At 33.4% G+C, this 23383-nt stretch overlaps 2 protein-coding genes across 3 annotated transcripts in view; one reads left to right on the forward strand and one right to left on the reverse strand.

The window, feature by feature from the left end:
• Window positions 1-23383, forward strand: part of LOC134844117 (c-Myc-binding protein-like) — a 493244-nt gene that overhangs the window by 210544 nt on the left and 259317 nt on the right. The window lies entirely within an intron of this gene.
• Window positions 1-23383, reverse strand: part of LOC134844822 (zinc finger protein 277-like) — an 86973-nt gene that overhangs the window by 8758 nt on the left and 54832 nt on the right. Inside the window, exon 8 of the mRNA XM_063861637.1 lies at window positions 11942-12060. Within this exon, the coding sequence (XP_063717707.1) occupies window positions 11942-12060 (119 nt within the window). The remainder of the gene's footprint in view (window positions 1-11941; window positions 12061-23383) is intronic.

Genomic DNA, 23383 nt, shown 5'->3' on the forward strand with positions numbered 1-23383 from the left:
TTGTCTTTATTTTCATTTGTCAAATGATCTGGAGTATTTTGAGATTTTTATACTTTAGGCTAATTAAAATGGTCGTTCTTTTACTTTAGGCTAATTTAACATATTTGTTTGGGGGGTATTTGAGGTCTGAGTTGGGGAAATATTGTTGATCTTTGGTTTATTAGATAAGGGAGGGTTATGATATTATGGTGATATTTATTTTAGTTGTCAAGTTGGAATGGTTTGCTTATTTTTGACCTGGAGGTCGCAAAGTTATAGTTATAGATATGCCTGGAGTTTAATATCGTTCGTCTAGTTGATCTGTGTTAGAGTTAGAGAAGGTGACGGATTGGATGAATCCTATTGGCTAATTATGAACTAGAATCGTTGCGTGTTTGTCAGCATGTTATTTTGAAAAATGAAAGTTCAAAATATTTCAGAGGTGCAAAAATTATTAAATATAAATTTAAAGCTGTTTTTGAAATTCGACTTTCTTTAATATTTAGATTGTGGAATGAATGTTTTATAGTTTTTACGTGGTTGATTTCTAAGTCGTGATGACTCTCTATGTTCTGATTTGTCGATTTGTTCTTGAGGTATTATTTTTTCTATCATTTTTCTATTTTTTCTTTCTTTTTGTGGTGTATTTTGATCTAGCTTTTTTGTATTGTTTTTTGTTGTAGTTGATTTTTTATTTTGGTTTTCGAGGTGAACGTCATGTTGTTCCTTTGTTTTATTTTCCGTATGTGGATAATTTTGAATAACTTTTAAACCTGTGAAAGAATATAATTGAGTTAGTTCGCGTAGTGCGTACTCTTTTGGGTAATAAGGTAATAGGTTGTTTCGGTGTTGAACAATTTCTTTTTTGTCTGAGTCGGTAATTTTATATGTGACATCAGTGGGTTTGGCAATTATTTGGTATGGTCCTTTCCGAAGGGGTTGTAGTTTTTTAGAGATTCCTTTTTGAGTGTTAAAATTGGGTATTAAAACAAATGTTCCAATTTTTAAATCGGAGGCTGGTGTAAAGCGTGAATTTATTTGTTCATTAATGTTTTGTCTTTGTAACAACTTTTTTGTTACTTTTTGGTAAATTTCATTGTGTTTTTTATCTCTGTTTAAAATCCATTCGGTGTGTGTACCGGAGGCTAATTTAAGAATTTGTGGGTGATGAAAATGATCTTCATCGTGTGTATGTAAAGGTAAGTTGTAACAAATTGATTCTTTATTCGGTTGACAATAACTTTGTGCATTTTTATGAGAGTTTGCTGTAAACATAATCGGTTTGCGTGGCTTTTGATTAAAAACCATTTCATATGGTGACATTCCTAGAGTTGTCGTGATTTGTGAGTTATATGCTAAGGGAAATAGTTTTACATCTGCTGACCATTCGGTATATCTTGTATCATTTCCATTGATGATACATCGAAGATATTCTTGTAGTGAACGGTTCATACCTTCGACTAAGCCGTTTGTCCAAGGTGCGTGAGATGTACGTGGTTTGTGTTTGATGTTATATAGATGACATAGTGTGATAATTTCATTATTTATGAATTCTGTACCGTTATCTGTAACTAGAATTTCTGGTAGTCCGAATTTTGCTATCCAGTGTTCATATAGTGTTGTGTAGGCATAATAAGCGTTACAATGTGGTACTGGGTTAAGTGCTACATAATGTGTAAACGCGTCAACAATTACCATAATGTAGGAGTTTCCTTCGGATGAGGGTGAAATTGGTCCTTTTGTATCAAATGAAATACGGTGGTTAAAGTACAAACTTTGTCCTTTAAAATCTTGTTTTTGTGCTATTTGTTTTTGATTTGTATAAGGTTTATTTAGCTGACATACTATACAATCATTGCATAGTACTTTTATCCAAATTGGTGCATTTGGAAAATAAAAGTTTTGTATGAAATTTGAATATGTTTTCTGTGATCCAGAGTGTCCTTTAATGTTTTGTGTATGTGAAATATTAAAAGCTATAAGAATCATACTTAGAGGGAGACAGGGAACTGTAGATTCATTTAATTTGTATTCTAGAAGGTCTGTGTTTTCGTTAATTGTTGTATTATTGAATTTTCGAAAATATCGGAGGAGTGTTTTATTTCCTAAAATAGTTGTATCTGCCTTGACGGGTTTAGTTTTATATTTGTGCCATGATTTTAGTTGTCTAATTACTGGGTCAAGATTTTGATATTGTTTCAAAGTATTAATTGTAATTTTATCTGTTGGGGGGAGAAAAATGTTTTCTATTTCTAATTTAGATAAGGGAATTGTATCAAGTGGGTCATGGAGGTCAAATACTTGATTTATTGTGTATTTTGAATCGTTTGTTTGTGGTCCTGATAAATTTATTTTATCAGTTAGGTTTTCTTTTTCAATTAATGGAAAAAGGTCTTTTTTATGCGAGTGTTGTTTTACTCTTTTTTGTTGGGTGTTATTTTTTATCCATTGTGAGTATGGAATTGGTTTGAAAGTTGATGTTCCAAGTAGATCAACTTCGTAGTGATTATTTTGGCAATCTAAATAGAGTGGGAAGTGTTGTAGATTGTTTATCTGTGATTGTTCAACGTCAGTTTTTACTGCATAGTTGCATTCTAGTCGGGGTGATGTTTCGTTTTCTGCGAGGTAGAATTTTATATTTTTGGGTATTTCAACTGTAGTTTTACGTGTAAGTAATTCAGGTGGTGTATTTCGACTTAATGTGTCTGGTAATGCAAGATTTTTTCCTGCTGTCCAAACTATATGTAAGTTTGGGAATTTCATTAGAATTAGTTGAAATCTATAAACTCGGTGATTTGGATTAGATTTTTGTGTAAAGAGAAAAATGATTGGTTTGTGATCTGGGAAAAGAACTGTTGGATGTTTTGATCCAAGTATCAGAAATTCATATTCTGTTAGTGTATATATTATAGCTGTACACTCTCTCATTAGAGTTGAGAGTCGTAGCTCTGCTTGAGTGAATAATCGAGAATTTGCTGATATAAGATTCATTTTGTTTGTGCCATTGTGTGATTGTAATAATGCTGCGCCGATACCAAAATTCGAAGCATCGCACATTGCATAGAATGGTTGATTTGGATCTGGAATTGTATTCGAAATTTGTTCAGTTAGGAGTTTTTTAATTTCTTCAAATCGTGCTTGATGTTCTGTGTTCCATTCAAAATTATTTTGTTGTCTAAGTATATTATAAAATGGTCTTAGGTATAATTGCATTTTATAGACATATTTACTTAAAAAATTTAACATTCCAAGGAATTCTTGGATTTTCTTTTTGTTTGTTGGTGGTTGGAGTTTTTGAATAGCATCAATGCGTGATTTTAATGGGGTGATTGTTTTTCTTTCTATATTATGTCCTAAGAATTTAACTCGTGTTAAAAAGAAGTGTGATTTATCGGGGGCGGCCTTCAGATTTTCGTTCTGAAGTATTTTGTGATAATGTTCTAAAACTTTAAACATTTCTTCTTTTGTCTGTGATTGCATAAAAACATCGTCTAAATAAGTGATTGCGTTTTTCTTGAGTATTAGTGGTCTAAAAATTTTGCTCATAAAAGCTGAAAATGCTGCTGGTCCTATGGATATTCCATAGAATAGGCGATTGAATTCATATTGCTGATTTCCAATAACAAATTGGGTTAAGCGTCGCGATTGTTCATTTAGTGGCATTTGATTATATGCACTATTCATATCTGCGGTTGTAAAGTATTTTCCGTTTATTTTTGTTAAAATAACTTGTATTGGTTCAATAGGCCAATTGCATTTTGATTCGTCTATTAGTGAATTAAGGTATCTAGCGTCTAGAACTATTTTTAATGATTCTCCTTTTGCTAGGATGATAACAGGGTTGATAAATGTGTTACCTTTTGGTTGTTCTTCTTTGTTTACCGGTGAGATTATAATGTATTGTTCTAAAATATCAAGTAATCTGTTCACTTTATCGTGTAAATGAATTGGTACTTTACTTGCTCTTTGTTTTTTGAAAACTGCGTCAGGTTTTAATGGGAGATGTAGTGATGAACTGATTTTGCCAACATCAAATTTAGATGTTGCATAGACTGATGAATATTTTATTAGCTGTTTGGCTAATTTATCAAATTCGTCTTGTGTTATTTGTGAATGTTGGAAGTTAAACATTGCTAAAAACTTCTGTTGAGTCTCTGTGTAATTACGAATGTTGAATGTAGGTTTGAAATATGGAGTTTTTGTGAAATAATCTGTATTTCTTTTTTCGTTACTTATTATATTATTTATGGATAATTCTTCATTAAGAATTGTAGATTGACAAATATCTAATAATTGGAGTATATTATTTACGCGGTATGCTTTTTCATGTATTGGTGATATCGTAGCGTTGGTTTCGCAATAGCCTAAAAGTCCTAAAGGTAATGTTACTTGATAGGGTGTATTGTTGTATACATGTAGAGAAATAATATCTGAATTCGAGTTTTTCAAATATTTTATGGATGAAATTGTGATTTTGAAAAACTTATGGATAGGTTTGAATTCAAAATCTGACATATAGAGTTGTTGTTTGTTTTGTTTTTTATCATATTGGTGAACTTGTTTTATTGAAAAATTATATATGTTTCCTGATAGTGGTTTCAGGTGTTTTCTTTGTTGATTATATATCGGATAAAATTTTGAAAAGAATGGTGGTTGTTTATTTAATCTTTGAAAAAATGTTAGGGATGTGTCTTTTGTTTTTGTGTATTTATCTTTGATTAGTATTTTACTATTCAAAATGTTGATTGTTGGTATATATTTGGAGATAAATGGTATTCCAATGATATTGTGTTTAATATCAGTGATATGGAATATTTGTTTAAATGGTTTATTTAAAATTTTATTTTGTTCTATTGTTCTTGTGGGGAGAAGAAATAATTGAATTTTTCCATAGTTTACCAATGTTGATCATTGTGCTGTTGCTAGTTTACTGGATGTTTCAAGGGGCGTTAGCTTTGGGTGTAGTGATTTTATCTCATTCCATGTGGGAATGTTTATTATGTTTGATTCTGCTCCTGAATCAATTAAAAAATCAATTTCAAGATCTGGTGGTTGAAATTCTTTGCTTCTTGGACTTTCTAAAAGAAATGGTATTGTCCAAATTTTTTCCTTGGGTTGTTCTTTTTGTATATTTTGATAGATGTGATTTGTATTCAAGCATTTTGTTTTATTATTTTCATTGGATTGATTTGTAGTGTTAATTTCGTTAGTTTCTTGTGCCGTTTGTGTAGAATGGATGGGTTCAATATAATAATTGTGAAGGAGTTCTAATTGATTTTCGTATATATGTGATGAAAAAGGTTGTTCATGTATAATAGGTTCGTAGTCATTTTCGATTGCTATCATGTTTATGGAGGTAGTGTTTTCTGTATCACTTTCTGAATCTGATGATTCACAGTTTCTTTGATTTAGTTGTAGTTCGTTATTTCCTGTGTCATCAATACCTGGGGGGTCTGATGTTGTTTCTGGGTTTGATTGTACTTGATTAATATTTCTTTGATGTTTAGGTGTACTACTTCTGTGGCGATTGTTAGAATTATTATAATGGTTATTATTCCTGTGTGGTGATTGGGAACAATTTCTATAACGATTATTATAACTTGAATGTCGATTTTGTGAATTGTTTCGTGATCTGTTTTGATAATTATTGTTTGGTCTGTTATAGTTTGATCTATTATATGAGTTATTCCTTGATCGATTGTTCGGGTAATTCTGGTTTCGGTTGTTTGAATAACTTCTATTCCGATTATTGGAGTAGTTTCTATTTCTATTGTATGATGAGTTTCGTGATTGATTGTTTGGATAGTAATTATTTCTTGATTGGGAATTAGATCTAGAAACAAATTGTGTTGTATTTGAATTTGATCTGGAGTAGTTATTTCGACTATTTGGTCTATTGTAATGATTTCGTGACGAATTTTGTGTATTTCTTCGTTCTGGTGATCTTCCTCTATAACTTGAGTTATATGGTGATTGATTTCTCGTGTAGTTGGTATTGTTTGGGAGTGGTTTTCCTGAACTGTTGTTGCTGTATACATTTTTGTTCGGTAGATTTTGATCTTTCTTCATGTATTGGTAGAACGATTTATTCGGTTCTTTATATTTTTGAGGTTTGTTTTGATTGTCCTGTTGTTTTTGTCTACATTCAGAAATACTATGTCCGTATCGTCGGCAATAATTACACCATTTTTTGAAAGATGGTTTGCCTTTAAAGTTTGGGTGTTTTTCATAAATATTGAGTATTTCAGTGATTTTTTCAACGAGGTCTGTATCTGAATCCTGTATATTATTGATATTTGTGGTATTTGTTTCAATTCGATTAACATATTGTAGTTTCAGATTTTCTGTTTCTTCAAGTTTCATTGTGATTTCCGCTTGCTCTAGCTTGTTTACTAGTTTTCGAAAATCTAAATCGGGCTCTCGAATTGAGGAGGGATGGGATGCTCTCTTTTTTATTGCTATTTTCCTTAATTGAGGTGTTAAGGTCATCATTAAGATTTCTGTCATTTTTGTGTTTTTATAATCGTGTGTATTTAATGAATATGCTTTTCGAACTAGTGTTTCGATACGTACTGCTAATTGTTTGATGGTTTAGTTTGGTAATCTGCGAATTTCATTACATAAAACTCTTTGTTGTTGTTTATTTCTTTCGGAGTCAAACATTTTTGAAAATTCTTGTGTAAATCTCTTCCAATTTGATTTTAGTTCTATAGGCAATACTGAAAACCATTTTTGGGCTGCGCCGTCTAGGGTTGTCTGTATCAACGCTGTGCGTCGATGTATCCAGTTTTGATGTAGTGGCGTATTAATTGGTTCAGGTCCTATATTTAAAATTAAATTTGCTGTTACTGCATTTAAATAATCTTCTACAGAATATTCAGGGTCTGTTCCTGTGAATACCATTAATGGTTTGTTTGATGTTATTGATGATCCACCCATAAGGTATGGATTCATTGTCATTTGTAATGATTCTGCTGCATTTGGCATTTGTGAAAAATTAGAAAGTTGATTTTTTGTTATTTCGTGTTGTTGAAGATAATATGGAAGTGGTATTTCATTTTGCATTTGTGTTGGTTGATATGAGTGTGTAATCATTGGGTTTTGTGGCTGAATTGGTTGAAAAGATTGTGTATTAATTGGGTTTTGCATTTGTATTGGTTGTTGATTTTGTGTATCTATCTGGTGTGGAGAAAAATTTCTATGATGTGTATATGGTTTCTGCACTCCTTGTCCGCGATATTCTTGGGTATATGGTGCAAATATATCTGGTTGTAAATGATCATCATCTGAGGATAGGTAATCCGTTTGATGAGGTGCTTGTTTTTTATTTTTATTCTGTTGAAAGAATGGGTAATTTTCACTATGATCCTGTGGAGGATGTGGATTAGCTTGAAAATTTACTGAATTGGTTGTTGCCATTGGATTATTCCAATATCGAGATCTGATTTGATTATTATTGTTATTTCGTGGAGGATAGTTTGTTTTTGATGAATGTGTATAATTATAATTATGTTCCGCAAAATTGTTTCTTGTGAATGTTCTGCGTGATTTTGACGGTATTGTCATGGGTCTATATGTTTGGTAATCCATTTGTGAATATTTTGGAGCAACCGAAGGTTTAACGGTTGATTGTAAGGTTACCTGTGCTAGCGAAGTGTTTGTATTTCTTGGTGTTGTTAAATTTGGACGTATTGGTGAAATACTTTGTTGTGTAGTTGTTGTTGTTTGGACAATTTCTTCATTTATGAAGTGTGATGGTGTCTGAATATCTTGTTGAGTGAGATTTCTAGTTCCATTAAGGTTTTCATTGTGTATAACGGTCGAATTTAAACTGTTATTTCGAGTATCAGGTAAAAATGTATTGTAGTTTAATGGTGTTGCGTCAATGGTTAATGGTACTACTCTTACATAATCTCTTATATAAGATATTGTACTTATTGCTTGGCTTGCAATTGATTGTGGGATATTTATAAATGCATAATGAGACCATTCGGGGTCCCAAACGTAGTCTGACTGTTCTGTGATGGCGGTATCATCGTTTGAATTTTGAGGTCTAAAATTTTTTCTTGCTTGTGAAATTAAATCTATATTATGTGTGAAATAATCCATTATAAACCATGCCACAATTTTTTGCAAATCATGTTTTGTATGTTGTGAAACATCATCTTTGGTGAAATTTTCTTTAATTGTATGTAGAAAAGTTGAAAATAGTGTGATTTCATGTCGTACCTTTATATGTTTGGATGTCTCTGTCGGTGAGACATTTGAGATTGGGATTTCGTTTTCTAATATTGAGATATAACTATATATTATTGCAAAAACTTCATTAGTAAATATGGAGTTTGCTCTTTGTGAGTTATGATATTGTATGCTTTTTATATATTCTGAGAATACTTTTGAAAATTCTAAATCAAGGTCTTCTGTTTGAATTACATATTTGCGGTGATTCGGGTTTGGTGAGGTGAATTCTATGTTGTAGATTCCGTAGTGTTGTGTCAAATTACATATATCTTTCAGATAGTGATCAAAAATTTGTCTTTTGATCTTTACATCGGGGAACTCTGCTTTACATGGGCTGATTCCGGGTTCAAATAAATTTAGTAGTAAATTCTTGCAAAGTATATGCTGTCCTCTATCAGTGGGTGCATCTACAAGGAAGGGGAAGATATCGTCATCATCTGGACTATCTTCACTTGGAGTGTGTGTTTGGCTCATTTTTTTGTTTAATGACTGTTAATAGGTAATTATCGATGTGTCTAATTGGTTGATTCCAGTTGTATAAATGTACTGGTTTGTGTTTATATTGCTTTTTTATTCGTCTTTTTCCTCTTTTTGATGAATTTGAAGTTGTTTCTGAGTCAGAAAAATATAATTGATCGTGTATGGGGCAATTTTTATCTATAGATTCTTTTAATTTATAGAGTTCGTCTAAATTGCTGGCTTCTGATTCTGAAAATGCGTTTCTATTTTTGGAAAATCTTTTTCGTGTTATTTGTCTTTGTTTAGTTATTATTTTTCTTTTTAGTGTTTGTCGTTTTGTTCTAATATATCCAACTGTTTGTGTGTGAGGTGTGATTACAAGGTCGTATTTTTTACTTTCTATTTCACAGTTGTGCAAAACGATTGTTTGTTTGTTTCCTAGATTTTTAAATGACATAAGGTTTAGGATGACGGATGCAAAAAGTTGTTAGATGATTTCTATTTTCTTAAATTGTTAGTCCTTACGATTTTTTGGTTAGCTTAACCTGGGTCTATTTGTTCAGGGTTGGAGAGAAAAGTATATCGATTCCGAAGAATGATTTTTACTTTCTCGTGGCTAGTATAGGCTAAGGTGTTAACTTACTTAATCTTACTTAAGGGTAGTGATTGTGTTCAAGGGTTGGAGAATAGTAAATCGATCCACAAGGTTCAGGTATAATTAGAACGCGAGTAGTTCGTTAGATACTATTTTAAACTTACTAAGTCTAAGATTTATGCTGGGTCTTGATAAGAGGAGGGTTCAAGTGAAGGATGAATAACCGAAGTTCTTCACTGTTTATCCTAATTTGAATGATTAGTTTTGTTGAAAAATTTCTATTAGTCTTGGGTTTTTTGAAAGGGTTGGATAGTGAATCGACGTTTGAGGTCGTTAGACACTAGCTAAGTGGGTGGGGGAGAACAAAATTGTTCTTTTTGATCCAAGGATAGGCCTTGATGATCAAGTTTAAATTTAATTAAATAGAAAATGAATTAAGATCCAAGGATAAGCCTTGATGATCTGATTTTAAAATTAAGTGAATTTAAGTTTAAAATGGTTTAAATTTGTTTAAGAAAAAGATTTAGTGTTTTAATGATATTAGTGAGTTTATGATTGCTGTTATGTTTTAGGTGATGAAGCTGGGACAATTGGATAATTTATGATTACTAACAGTTTATTGTCATGCTACTAATTTTTGTTTTGATTTTCAATAAATATTTTCCAAATATGTTTTATAGAATACTGCAGAATTTTAGGAGAACGATCTGAGATCTTTTTATCAATCGTTATTGTATATTACTATTTTGTTTAGCGCCTGAAATGATCATGAAGATTGACTTCAAGATTTAAGTTTGCAAATGAAAATCTAAATTCATTGCTAATAAGATTATAAATATAAAAGTTTGTGTTGGCTTTTGCCGTACTATCATATAACTATTCGGTAAGTTTCTACTTTGTCGTATGTCGTCTCTGGTTCGAGGTCTTCTTCCAATTCCGGGTAGTTCTCTTATCGTTCGGAATATTGGCTTTGATCTATTGAGTCGTAGAGACATTTCGATTAAATTATCGTCGTGTAACATTTTAAAAATGTTTTGTCTAATTTCTAATCTATTTTTGGTTAATTCTAAGCTATTAAGGTCTTGTTCGAGACTTATGGTCGCACCAGATGAGTTATAACCGAGGTGGTTAACTCATAGAGTAATTTCGGATAGGGTACACCGTCTGCTCGTCACGCTATCTTATTTTCGGCCGGATAGATTCGTGCAACTTCTTAGTCTAATACCGATCCTAATCTTACTCTTATACTATCTAGTCTCAGGGTGTTTAACTAGTCTCTGCTAGGCTCAATAGATCTAGGGTATACTGGTTTATTGCGGCTGCTGAAGTCTTCTTGGAGAGTCAACTAATTTCTAAGTTAAATTCAAATCTCTCTGGTGCTGAAATTACAAGTAATTCCAGCACTTACAAATAAGTGGGTTGTTAGTTAGATGGATCATGATTGGTTAATATTAAATACTTTAGAGTGGTAAAATATCTAATTTATCCAATCATAAAATGTAGTTTAGATCAGGTTCCAAGCCACTCTCTGAACATTTCAGCAACCCAGCAAGCACATCGTCGTTTTTTCTAAAAGTGGATATTAGCAGTAAGCGAACTAAAATTTGACAGGTTTCCTTGCACGTCGAAACACAATAGACGCATGAAAACAGCACAGCTTGGCCTCAATATTCAGTAGAATATTTTATACATGATATCAGTTCTATTTTCCAAGCTAATCGTATTCGACAAAAACCCGGAGCAAAGCTTAGATTGAATTGTACTCTTCAATCGAATCTTCAATGAGGTCTGTTGTATTTGGTTACGTTTACAGTATCCTTTTTCTTATTTTTTTGTTTCTTTTTTAAAGCTCAAATTAGAACTGTTTACCATCAAGAGAACAAGTACTTTCAAGCTGAAAAGGAAGAAGGATATGGACACTCAACAGCACGGCAACCGAGCCATGGATGACATTTTTTCGAAAGAACAGACTTTTTGTCAAGAAAAACTGCGAGTAATAACATTTTTTTTAACTTAAGCCCCAATCAAATCCGCTGTCTGCTGATCTCAACTCCATCAAAATTTTCTAATTCAGTTATCACAGTTCATGTTGCTCTTTCGTTAGGGGAACGTTATAGATAACTTTTTTCAAGTTTAAAAAAGCCAAAAAATAGGCATGCAAACTTGAGAAGGACGAAAGCTGAAACTCAAGTTGGAAACTAGTAGAAAGTTTGGTAATGCAAGCTCTTTTTCCTTTCCCCCCGACCTGCAAATTTTTTTTCAGAATTTTTTTTGTTCACATTGTCCGATTGCTATAAAATTTGTCATGCGGACTAATAAGGCCATGATAAACATATTTGGTCTTCAAATTCAATTTTGCAAAACCACCAGTTACACCATGAAATCGGTCTGTGAAGTGGGGTGGGGGGAGAAAAAAGAGCAGGTAGTGGAGTTTGACTTCATTTAAAAAAGAAATGAAGTGAATTTTAAAAATTCAAAACTCGAACCTCGAAAAAAAATTCAAAAAATTTGAAGACTTTTTCCTGGAAATAGATTGAACTAAAAAAAGCTATATCAAGACCTTTCGAAGCGAAAATATCCTTGTTACTTTTAAACTTATAAAATTAAATATCTTTTTTCATCCGGTTTGTATCAACCCTCCACCCCTCCTAATGTGATGGGACTAACTTGAAGTGCTGGGGGTGGTCCTCTCTCCAGTCTGACCAGTTGTACTCCTCCCTCTTCAACTCCCTCCAGATCTCCGTGTCCTCGTCTGCCATTATGTCCTCCCACGATCTGCCCAACTCCTAAAAAACTTATTGTCACAAAAAAAAACTTTTCTGGATTTTATTCCACCGCGCATTATCTACCAGTACGAGTGTTTGGATGGATTTTATGTCCAAAGTGAAAACCTGTGTGCTTGCAAAATCGCGGGGCTAACTCGTGTGGACTTCCGCGAGTAAATTCCAGATTTTAAAAGTCGCGTTTGTGTTGTCAAACTTAGAATTCATAGTCTTGGACGGGGTTTTATAGTCGCGTACAAAGTCCGAAATTGTATTTTGGTCGCAATTGTTTAAAAATTTATTGCAATTAAATTTTATCGTAATTGATTGCGATGGTCGGGATTTTGGTCGCGATAAAGTACAATTTGGAAACATGCTCCAGAAAGAATTGGAAACATGCTCAAGGATAGGTACTGAGTTAGGACCGATGGGTATAACTCATAGAGTAATTTCGGATAGGGTACACCGTCTGCTCGTCACGCTATCTTATTTTCGGCCGGATAGATTCGTGCAACTTCTTAGTCTAATACCGATCCTAATCTTACTCTTATACTGTCTAGTCTCAGGTTGTTTAACTAGTCTCTGCTAGGCTCAATAGATCTAGGGTATACTGGTTTATTGCGGCTGCTGAAGTACTCGGGAGAGTTCAACTAATTTCTAAGTTAAATTCAAATCTCTCTGGTGCTGAAATTACAAGTAATTTCAGCACTTACAAATAAGTGGATTGTTAGTTAGATGGATCATGATTGGTTAATATTAAATACTTTACATTGGTAAAATATCTAATTTATCCTATCATAAAATGTAGTTTAGATCAGGTTCCACCCATCCGGGTTTTACAGAGTTTTTTAGAATAGTCTTTCTGCAATTCAAAAGATGGATGATGGACGTTGGTATTTGGCGAACATCTTATTTCTTCTGGGTTTTCTTATTAGAGAAGTCCCAGATTCAATCGTTGTGTCTTCTCAAGACAACGACTGGGTTTTCGCAACAAACTCAAATCTGATTTCAGAATGGTTGGCTATGTCAGGTTTTTCTGTTTCATTGGTGAGAACTTCTTTGTGTTTGACCTTGTCTGGGAATGGCGTGGAGATTGTGCGTGGAGGGGATGCCTGGTTACTCGGATCTGTACGTATACTTGAACATCGAGGTGGTCATTGGTCTAGTTCAATGAAGTCCTTTTCTGCGAAGTCAAGTCGTACTCTAAATCCTTTGAGTTGTGATTGTGGGCGGCATATTGATTGTAGTTGGCCATTCTTTCTCGAGTGTAGTAGGGTCATTTTGTCTTTGGATGTTCGTCCTTGGTGTTGTATTCTGATCTATGTATTGCATAATGTAATTTACATTTTATAAAACTTTTATTAGTTTAATATTTTTTAATTATGATTTTAGTTAGTTGTTTTCACAAAAGCTTTTTGTTTTAGTTCAGTTATTTTGAAGAGTTACTCACCCTTGAGTAGCTCTTATTAAAAATAGGAGTATGGTCACAAAGCGTGGATGTAGCGCGGTGGGTTAGGCCGGCTATAGAGCATGCTCAGGACGTCCTTCAGGGTGGGTTAGGCCAGGAGTGGGAGTATGATTGCATGCGGTTTTTGTGAGAGGTCCTGTTATGTGACAACGTTTTATGTTGGGTTTGTTGTGGTTTTCCTTATGTTTTGTTGGTTGTGTCCTTTTTTCAAAAATCAAATTGTTTGTGGTATGGGTTTGTCTTTCGACTTTTTTGTGTTTTATTATTTCTTTCTTAGACTTTATAATAGTCTTCAAAAGAATAAATTATCCAGTTTTAAACTGGGTTAATCCGGTTTGGGTACCGTTGGTTTCCTTTTCTTAGTCATGCTGTTATGCTATGTGTTGTGGTGTTTAGTAAGCTGCATTGGTTAGTTTTGTTTAGTATATAATTCCTTTCCAACCGGGTTAAAGGAAAGTTTGAAACGTGTTATCTTGTGTTAGAGTTATCGAGTGTGAAAGCTTGAAACTGAAATTCATTATTTTAAACAATTCTTCGTGGGCGAGCTGTGCGAGTTTGGATAGAATTCTTGTGCGAGTGAATGAAAATAGCAAAAGGTTAGTACTGTATTTGCTTCTTATTAATTTACTACATAGAATTTTAATTTTACTGCTAGTTGTTGGGGGAAATTAAGTTACAAATTTTCATCATTATTAGATTTACCGCTTGTGGGGGAAAAATTTATAAATTAATTTACTGCATTGGTATTATATTTATTTAATTGTTGGTGCAAAAATTTAATAGGGTTTTAAACAGTTTTGAAGAAGTTTGCTATTTTTTATTTTTCTTTTGTGAATTTTTCAGATGATCTAGGATGAAGGCTAAAATTCTAAAGAAAACATGGATAAAGAATGATGAGTTTCTAATATTTAAATTAGTTAGTAATATGTATAATTCATACTTACCTGTTAGTCGTCGGGGAAGAAACCGTGGGGGAAGATGTCGTGGATGAGATCTGAAGTTGTTAGTAATTTGGCTAAGATGCGGATGATATTTTTAGTTTGAAGCAGTGGCCAAAGCAATTGAAGTGCCTTAATGGTGGTTAGTTCTTCAGTGCCAACTGCAAATTCATAAGGTGTGTTTTGGATTAGGTTATATAATTTGTGGTTGAATTTAGTGTTATGGATGAATTCTAAAATGGGGATTTCTATAGGTTGTACAAACTCGTGTGGGTTGAGGAAGGGTCGGGATTCTTCTGCGTTGAAGGTCTTGGTGATGGGACAAAAGATATACATTTGGGTTATGGGATCATAATTTCGAAGAATACCATGAAGGTTAGTATCTTTAATGCAATATGTGAAGTTAAGAAAGAATGGTGAGGTGTATTTGGAATTGATGAATTGAAAACGATGGTGTGGTTGTCTGGAGGGAGTGTGTAGGTCAAAGTGATTTTGGATGAAACGATAATAAGTATATGTGTGTGTTTGTTTAGTGCGCAACATAATATCGTGTGAGCAGTGCAAATCTCTTTCATGTGGTGCAAGGAAATGAAAGGTTAGTGAAAATATTTGGAAGCGTTCTTTAAAACTTTCGTAGGCTTGCGTGTCTGTTAGTGCTTCTGAAATAATGTGGTCAAACTTGCGATCAAAGATATTTAGTGTAAATACATATGGTGTTTTAATGAAAAATTTCTCGGTGATTTGTGGGTTAGCGAAGCGATCGTCGTCTAAGAATTGATCTTGGTTAGCTCTGATGATGTTATGATCGTAATATTCTAGTGTATATTCATTAGCTCGGGGTGCAGTGTGTGTTTTTAGTGATTTTTTATATCCAATGTAAGTAAATTGTCTAGGTGTTAGTGTTGTAGTGAGTCTATATAGCATGTCCTTATTTCGTTCTATATCGATATGAGTGTTAGATAAAGGTAAGCAAAGGGGATTTGTAAAATGATAATATGAGGTCCAAGGAAGGGTAGGCATTAAAACGTATTCGTCTACAAAGTTACGTGTCTCGTTAGTGTCATGAGGGGTGTTTAAGGTGTATTGTGGAAATGAGGGTAAGGTGATAGCTAAAAATTCTTTTGTGTTAGTGTGTTGTGGATGGTTGATATATTCACGGGCTGTTCCTGGTTTCGCTGGGAAAGGATGGTTGGGGAACTTCCTTTTAAAAGTGCGGTAAGCTCTATTAGTGCTGAGTGAAGATTCAGTAGTTGTGGATGATGGTGCTAATGATTCAGTATAAATTGAAGAGGGTGTAGGGGTAGGAGGGTTGGATGAATCTATTGTGGATGAGATTTGGTTTATGGTTGGGGTGTCAAGGTGATAGGGTTGTTGTTGTAGGGTAATGAAATTATCTAGTTCTGGGGAGATTCGGGGGGTGTCTGGAGAATGAGATGATTGGTCTGAGTGAAGTGAGGAGTAGGTTGGAGTGACTTGGGAAGCATAAGAGGGTGTAGAATTGGTTGGGTCAGGGTTATTTGGTAGTATGGGTTGAAAAGGGGGTTGGGAAAAATTTAAGGAATTGGTGTGAAAATTATTTGATGGAGATGGTTCAGAGTCGGCAAATTCATCGGGGGTTTCAATATTCGGGTTATTGAGTTGTGAGATAGAGTATAAAACTGAGATGTGTGAATTAGTATCGGAATTCATGCCGGATGTTACATTACTGGATGGGAAATCGGGTGGCGGAAAAGCAAAAAGTGGTATTATTGGGATTGGAGTGGTGAGGTTGGTTGGGTGGGAATTTGATCGGTGTAGGGATCCAAATTGTCGGCTCATCGTGGGCTAAAAAAATTATTATTTTGAGACTGAAAAGCGGTGGTATGGGGTTGTTCTATAATTTGTTCATAAGTATTTTCATCTTGTGAGTGGTGTGGCATTATATGTTGGATGGGACTTTGTGATATGGTTGGTCTAAAATTATTATGTGTTATGGCTAAATTTCGAAAATTACGTGGGACTAGGGATAATGGATGGTTATGTGGTAGGAGTGGTAACTGTGGTGCTGTTGGTGTTGTGTCTGCATTGTTATGTTCTTCGTCGTATGTGTTCTGTCTTGTTGCTATTTTTGTGTGATATTCTTTTATTTGTGCGTCTAAAAGAATTTTGTTTATAGATGTAGAAAATATTCCAAAAAATCCTGCAAATTGTATGCGTGCTACACTTGCTTGTCTATTGACTTGTGTGTGTATAGCACATGTGTTATAGAATCCTTTTAAGAGTGAAAAAAGAAATCCAATAAAGTTAAACATTGCGTATAAAATAGTCAGTTTTTCTAAGATGTAGTAGGGCCATCCTAGAAAATCAAGAATTTCATTCTTAAGTGTAACAAAGTTAAAAATATTGATAGGTGATATATCTTGGGGACGGTATTTTTCACCGTTTAGATATATATAATCTTTAATGTCCTTAAAATATCCGCTATAGTCTTGCGTATAGATGTCTGCAAATCCTGCGGTTTCGGCAAGTTTGCGTAAGTTTTGGTCAATTGATTGTCTTTGTATTGTGTCCATTTGTGTTAATAATTCCTGGAAATGTTGTGTTCTAATGTGATGTTGAATATCTGATTTTGAGTATATTCTTATTGATTGTAAGTCTATATTTGGGTTTCGAGCGATAGCGCGAATGCTTTCTGGTGAAAATTTTTTGAATGATTGCATTAATGTGGGATATGGGGTGAGAAGGTAATATTTATCTTCATCAGGGTTTAGTTGTACTACGTTGTGGCTATTTTCTGATCCACATGGAACTGCGGTATCCCAGAAATAGGTTCTTCGTGAAAGTGTGTCAACGAAATGTACTTTATTCTTATAAAAGATAGGGATTCTTTTATAGCATCGTTTATCTTCAAAAACGTATAGTGGTGATACTTTTTTAGTACAAGTATAAAACCATAAGATGTTTCCTTCATAGTCTAAAAAATTTGATCTATTTCCTGATAGTAAATATCCTGCGTAGGGTATTTTTAATACTGCTAGTGCAAGTGATTGTAATATTTGTGTTCTTTCTAATTCGCATAGTTGGTGTAATGTTTCTAATTCGGAGAGTGACATTTCTTGAAAAATTCGGCTAATCGTGTAGTCTAGTTTCATATCTAAGTGAATATCATAGTGGATATTACCAAAATATGTACTATTCATTAGTGATAGTTTTTGTAAACGTGTGCTTTGATCGTCTTGGGGCTTTAAATGTCCACCAGGTTGACCTGTATTCTTTTGAAAATTAACTGGTATATATGATGTTCCTTCGTTTAGGGGATGACTTGTGGCGTATGGGTCGACTTTTATTTTTCCAGTGGTCATGTCGAATCCATTTTCGTATTCAACTAATATTTCAGAGTATTGTGTTTTGTGAAGTGGGTTTCTGTTTTTACATGCAAGTTCTGTTTCTTGATATATTTGAAAACGTGTTAATTTATTTTCTATATTATGAATGTTTCGAAAATTAGAACTTATTTTTCGTAATGGATTTACTTGTTCATATGGTATTGATTGTATAAAATATTTTTCGTGAAATTTTATCATACGAGCGTGTATTTTTGCTACTTGAAATGTTGTACATGTGTCTTCGGGGAACCAAACAATTGTTGCTTGTGTTCTGGTTGTAGGGTCGCAATAACCTTGGTCGTTTTTACAAGGTAATCTAATTCCTTGATAAATCATTGTGTTGTCTGATAAATCTCGTGTGAGTTGTATTTTTTCGAGTTGTATTTTCCAATCGAAAAACATTATTTCTTGGTATCCTTTATTTTTTGTGTCTGCTTTGCAGTTTGATGGGTCATTTATACCAATGTGTGGTATCCAGTGTTTATCGTGCATGTCATAGGTTAATCGTCCGTGTGCGCCGTTGTATGGGTATTTTTCATCTAATTTTATATGTCCTTGATATCTTTCAAGTTCTGCTTGATGTACAGAATCTGAAAAAACTTGGAAATATACTAAATTTCTATCTGTGTTTTTATTTTTTGTGATGTTTAGTCGGAGTAACTCGTTTTTACAATCTTCGGGATTGAGATGTAAAAGTCGTTCTATATTACTCTGGTAGAATGATTCATGGTCAAGTCGGTTTTTATTTCCGTTTGAGACTTGTGAACAATGTACTTTCTTTTCAGAAAATGTTGCTGTGAATTTATATCCTATAACTGTAGTTGCTCGGGCTTTTGAATAAAGTGTTGCTATTACATTTGTAGTTTCTATGGCTTGGGGTTCTGTTTCGCACTGTGATACTTGATTTATTGCATACTTGTGTAGTGTTTTTTGTTCGTTTTCTTCACAATCGTAATGTGTTACTAATAAATCTTGGGGTCCTCTGCGGGGAGAAGGGTTTATGTTTTGATTTGAGATTACTAGAAAAAGGAGTTGGAGAAAAATTAATAGTTTTAGAATATACATGTGTATGATAATCCTGAGTATGGGTTATAAAATGTGATGTAACCAATTGTCTTTTTGGTATATCTGTCGTATTTATATATTACTTCAGTGGTTATAAATGGTGGTGGTAGTGATTGGGCTGTTATGTTTGGTGGGTTTAATGGGTAGGGATGTTGAGTAATGTTGTTTAATTTAACTGTGATTTCAAACTTTAATTGTAAACTGTTTTGTTGGAGTATTTGGATATTGTGATCACGGATATCGTCGTGAATGTCTTGTCGGTATTGTAATCTATTAAGTGCCCAGTTGTGAAGGCGATTACTTTCTAGATGTTGTCCAAATAATGGTGGAGGGGCTGTAAATGTATTCCAATCTAGTCTTAAAGGGATATTTGTTGATGATTGTTCTCGATATCTGGCGTCGAGATTATTTGGAAAATTTAAGTTAAAAGGTGGTGGTGAAATCTGGCTTATTGATGGTGTTGATGGTAGTGATAATGTTTCTGGTAGTGATGAGGATGTTGTTGTATCCGTAGAAATATCTATTGGATCATTGACTAAATTTAATTCACCTTGTGTAAATGAATGTGTTGTCCAATATGGTAGTCGTGATGCCTGGTTTGGGGGGTTAAAGGGATTTTCACGTATTTGTTCAGATGTTGGTGTTGAACCTAAGTAATCTGATGGTAGGCTTGAGGTGCTACGTTGTGAAAGAAGCGTAGGGGTTTCTGGTAATGTACCAATGGGGTTTTCTGGAGTGTTTTGTGATGGGGATTGAGGTATGTCAAAATGAACTCGGGGAGTTTGAAAATTTCTGTTTCGTCGAGGATGTATAATTTGTCTATTTATTTCGACTGTATTTTGGTTTTGACTAGGATTTCTTATTCTACTTAATTCTTGTGGTAGTGTTGGGTATAAGTTATATGTTGGTTCGCTTAGAGGTGCTTGTCGTTGAACTGGTTCTAGTGGTTCTGATAAACGAGCGTGTCGTTCTTCAAAAGTGTATGGGTTATCTTGAAAGGAAATTTGTGTAGATGTTTGAGGATTATGGGTAGTTGAAGGTGTTGTTGGGTTATCTTCGGATGATGTCGGTGAAGACTGACTTTGTGACTTTTGGGTAGCAATTTTTGATAGCTTTTTGGTCTATTCTTTTAGTGAAAAAGTTAATGTTTATTATAGTATTCTTCTAAGAAAAGAATTAGGAGGATTGTTGCTAGAGCGAATGTGATGATTGCTTTCTTTATACATTTGCATATGGTCAAAATGAGGGATGATAGAAATGTTATGAAAATTACAAATAGTAGAAAAATATCAGTTCTACTGAAAATAGTTCGTATCATTTAGACAAGTTTTATAAATCGTACCTGTGGATATAATCAAGGGTTTTTGAAAGTTGGAGAAATAGTTCGAATATAGTGTAGAAAATTAAAAAATTATTACAAAAAATGATTAAGAGTATTAGAAAAGATTCAAGGATATCAAAAAGAAATATTATGAAAGTTTCAAGTATCGTAAAAAATTGTTTGAGGTTTGTGATAATTTTAGTGACTGTTTGATAGAAGAGCATTTAAGAAATGGCTTCGTGATCGAATATTTTTTGTTGTTTGGGGCAATTTTCAAGTGTGGTCGGATTATTTATTAGTTTTTTGACAAGTGGGTTGAGTTTTGTAAAAAATTGTTGGGGGCAATTTTTATGGTGATCGGGAGGTCTTCTTTGTCTTTATTTTCATTTGTCAAATGATCTGGGGTATTTTTGAGATTTTTATACTTTAGGCTAAATAAAATGGTCGTTCTTTTACTTTAGGCTAATTTAACATATTTGTTTGGGGGATATTTCAGGTCTGAGTTGGGGAAATATTGTTGATCTTTGGTTTATTAGATAAGGGAGGGTTATGATATTATGGTGATATTTATTTTAGTTGTCAAGTTGGAGTGGTTTGCTTATTTTTGACCTGGAGGTCGTAGAGTTATAGTTATAGATATGCCTGGAGTTTAATATTTTTCGTCTAGTTGGTTTGTGTTAAAATTATAGAAGGTGACGGATTGGATGAATCCTATTGGCTAATTTTGAACTAGAATCGCTGCGTGTTTGTCAGCATGTTATCTTGAAAATTGAAAGTGTAAAATGTTTCAGAGGTGCAAAGATTATTAAATGTAGAATTAAGGTTGTTTTTGAAATTCAACTTTCTTTAATATTTTAGATTGTGGGATGAATACTTTATAATTTTTACGTGGTTGATTTCTAAGTCGTGAAGACTCTCTATGTTCTGATTTGTCGATTTGTTCTTGGGGTATTATTTGTTCTGTCATTTTTCTATTTTTTCTTTCTTTTTGAGATGTATTTTGATCGAGATTTTTTGTATTGTTTTTTGTGGTGTTTGATTTTGTATTTTGATTTCCGAGGTGAATATCATTTTGTTCCTTTGTTATGTTGTCCGTATGTGGGTCATTTTGAATAACTTTTAAACCTGTAAAAGAATATAATTGAGTTAGTTCGCGGAGTGCGTATTCTTTTGGATAATAAGGTAATAGGTTATTTCGGTGTTGAACGATTTCTTTTTTATCTGAGTCGGTGATTTTATATGTGACATCAGTGGGTTTTGCAATTATTTGGTATGGTCCTTTACAAAGGGGTTGTAACTTTTTTGAAATTCCTTTTTGAGTATTAAAATTGGGTATTAAAACAAATGTTCCAATTTTTAAATCGGAGGCTGGTGTAAAGCGTGAATTTATTTGTTCATTAATATTTTGCCTTTGTAACAACTTTTTTGTTACCTTTTGGTAAATTTCATTGTGTTTTTTATCTCTGTTTAAAATCCATTCGGTGTGTGTACCGGAGGCTAATTTAAGAATTTGTGGGTGATGAAAATGATCTTCATCGTGTGTATGTAATGGTAGGTTATAACAAATTGAGTCTTTATTTGGTTGACAATAATCTTGTGCGTTTTTATGAGAGTTTGCTGTAAACATTATTGGTTTGCGTGGCTTTTGGTTAAAAACCATTTCATATGGTGACATTCCTAAAGTTGTCGTGATTTGTGAATTATATGCTAAGGGAAATAGTTTTACATCTGCTGACCATTCGGTATATCTTGTATCATTTCCATTGATGATACATCTGAGATATTCTTGTAATGAACGGTTCATACCTTCGACTAAGCCGTTTGTCCAAGGTGCGTGAGATGTACGTGGTTTGTGTTTAATGTTATATAAATGACATAGTGTGATGATTTCATTATTTATGAATTCTGTACCGTTGTCTGTAACTAAAATTTCTGGTAGTCCGAATTTTGCTATCCAGTGTTCATAGAGTGTTGTGTAAGCGTAATAAGCGTTACAATGTGGTACTGGGTTAAGTGCTACATAATGTGTAAATGCGTCAACAATTACCATAATGTAGGAGTTTCCTTCGGATGAGGGTGAAATTGGTCCTTTGGTATCAAATGAGATACGATGATTAAAGTACAAACTTTGTCCTTTAAAATCTTGTTTTTGTGCTATTTGTTTTTGATTTGGGTAAGGTTTATTTAGTTGACATACTATACAGTCATTGCATAGTACTTTTATCCAAATTGGTGCTTTTGGGAAATAAAAGTTTTGTACAAAATTTGAATATGTTTTTTCTGATCCAGAGTGTCCTTTAATTTTTTGTGTATGTGAAATATTAAAAGCTATAAGAATCATACTTAAAGGGAGACAGGGAACTGTAGATTCATTTAGTTTGTATTCTAGAAGGTCTGTGTTTTCGTTAATTGTTGTATTATTGAATTTTCGAAAATATCGGAGGAGTGTTTTGTTTCCTAGAATAGTTGAATCTGCTTTGATAGGTTTAGTTTTATATTTGTGCCATGATTTCAGTTGTCGAATTACTGGGTCAAGGTTTTGATATTGTTTCAGTGTTGAAATTGTAATTGCTTCTGTTGGGGGGAGAAAAATGTTTTCAATTTCTAATTCAGATAAGGGTATTGTGTCAAGTGGGTCATGGAGGTCAAAAACTTGATTTATTGTGTATTTTGAATCGTTTGTTTGTGGTCCTAATAAGTTTATTTTATCAGTTAAATTTTCTTTTTCAATTAGTGGAAAATGGTCTTTTTTAGGCGGGTGTTGTTTTATTCTTTTTTGTTGGGTGTTATTTTTTATCCATTGTGAATATGGGATTGGTTTAAAAGTTGATGTTCCAAGTAGATCAACTTCATAGTGATTATTTTGACAATCTAAATAAAGTGGGAAATGTTGTAAATTATTTATTTGTGATTGTTCAACGTCAGTTTTTACTGCATATTTGCATTCCAATCGGGGTGATGTTTCATTTTCTGCAAGGTAGAATTTTATGTTTTTGGGTATTTCGACTGTGGTTTTACGTGTAAGTAATTCAGGTGGCGTATTTCGACTTAAGGTGTCTGGTAATGCAAGATTTTTTCCTGCGGTCCAAACTATATGTAAGTTTGGGAATTTCATTAAAATGAGTTGAAATCTATAAACTCGGTGGTTTGGATTAGACTTTTGTGTAAAAAGAAAGATGATTGGTTTATG

This window comes from Symsagittifera roscoffensis, chromosome 4, assembly GCF_963678635.1.
Source record: "Symsagittifera roscoffensis chromosome 4, txSymRosc1.1, whole genome shotgun sequence".
Taxonomy (NCBI): domain Eukaryota; kingdom Metazoa; phylum Xenacoelomorpha; order Acoela; family Convolutidae; genus Symsagittifera; species Symsagittifera roscoffensis.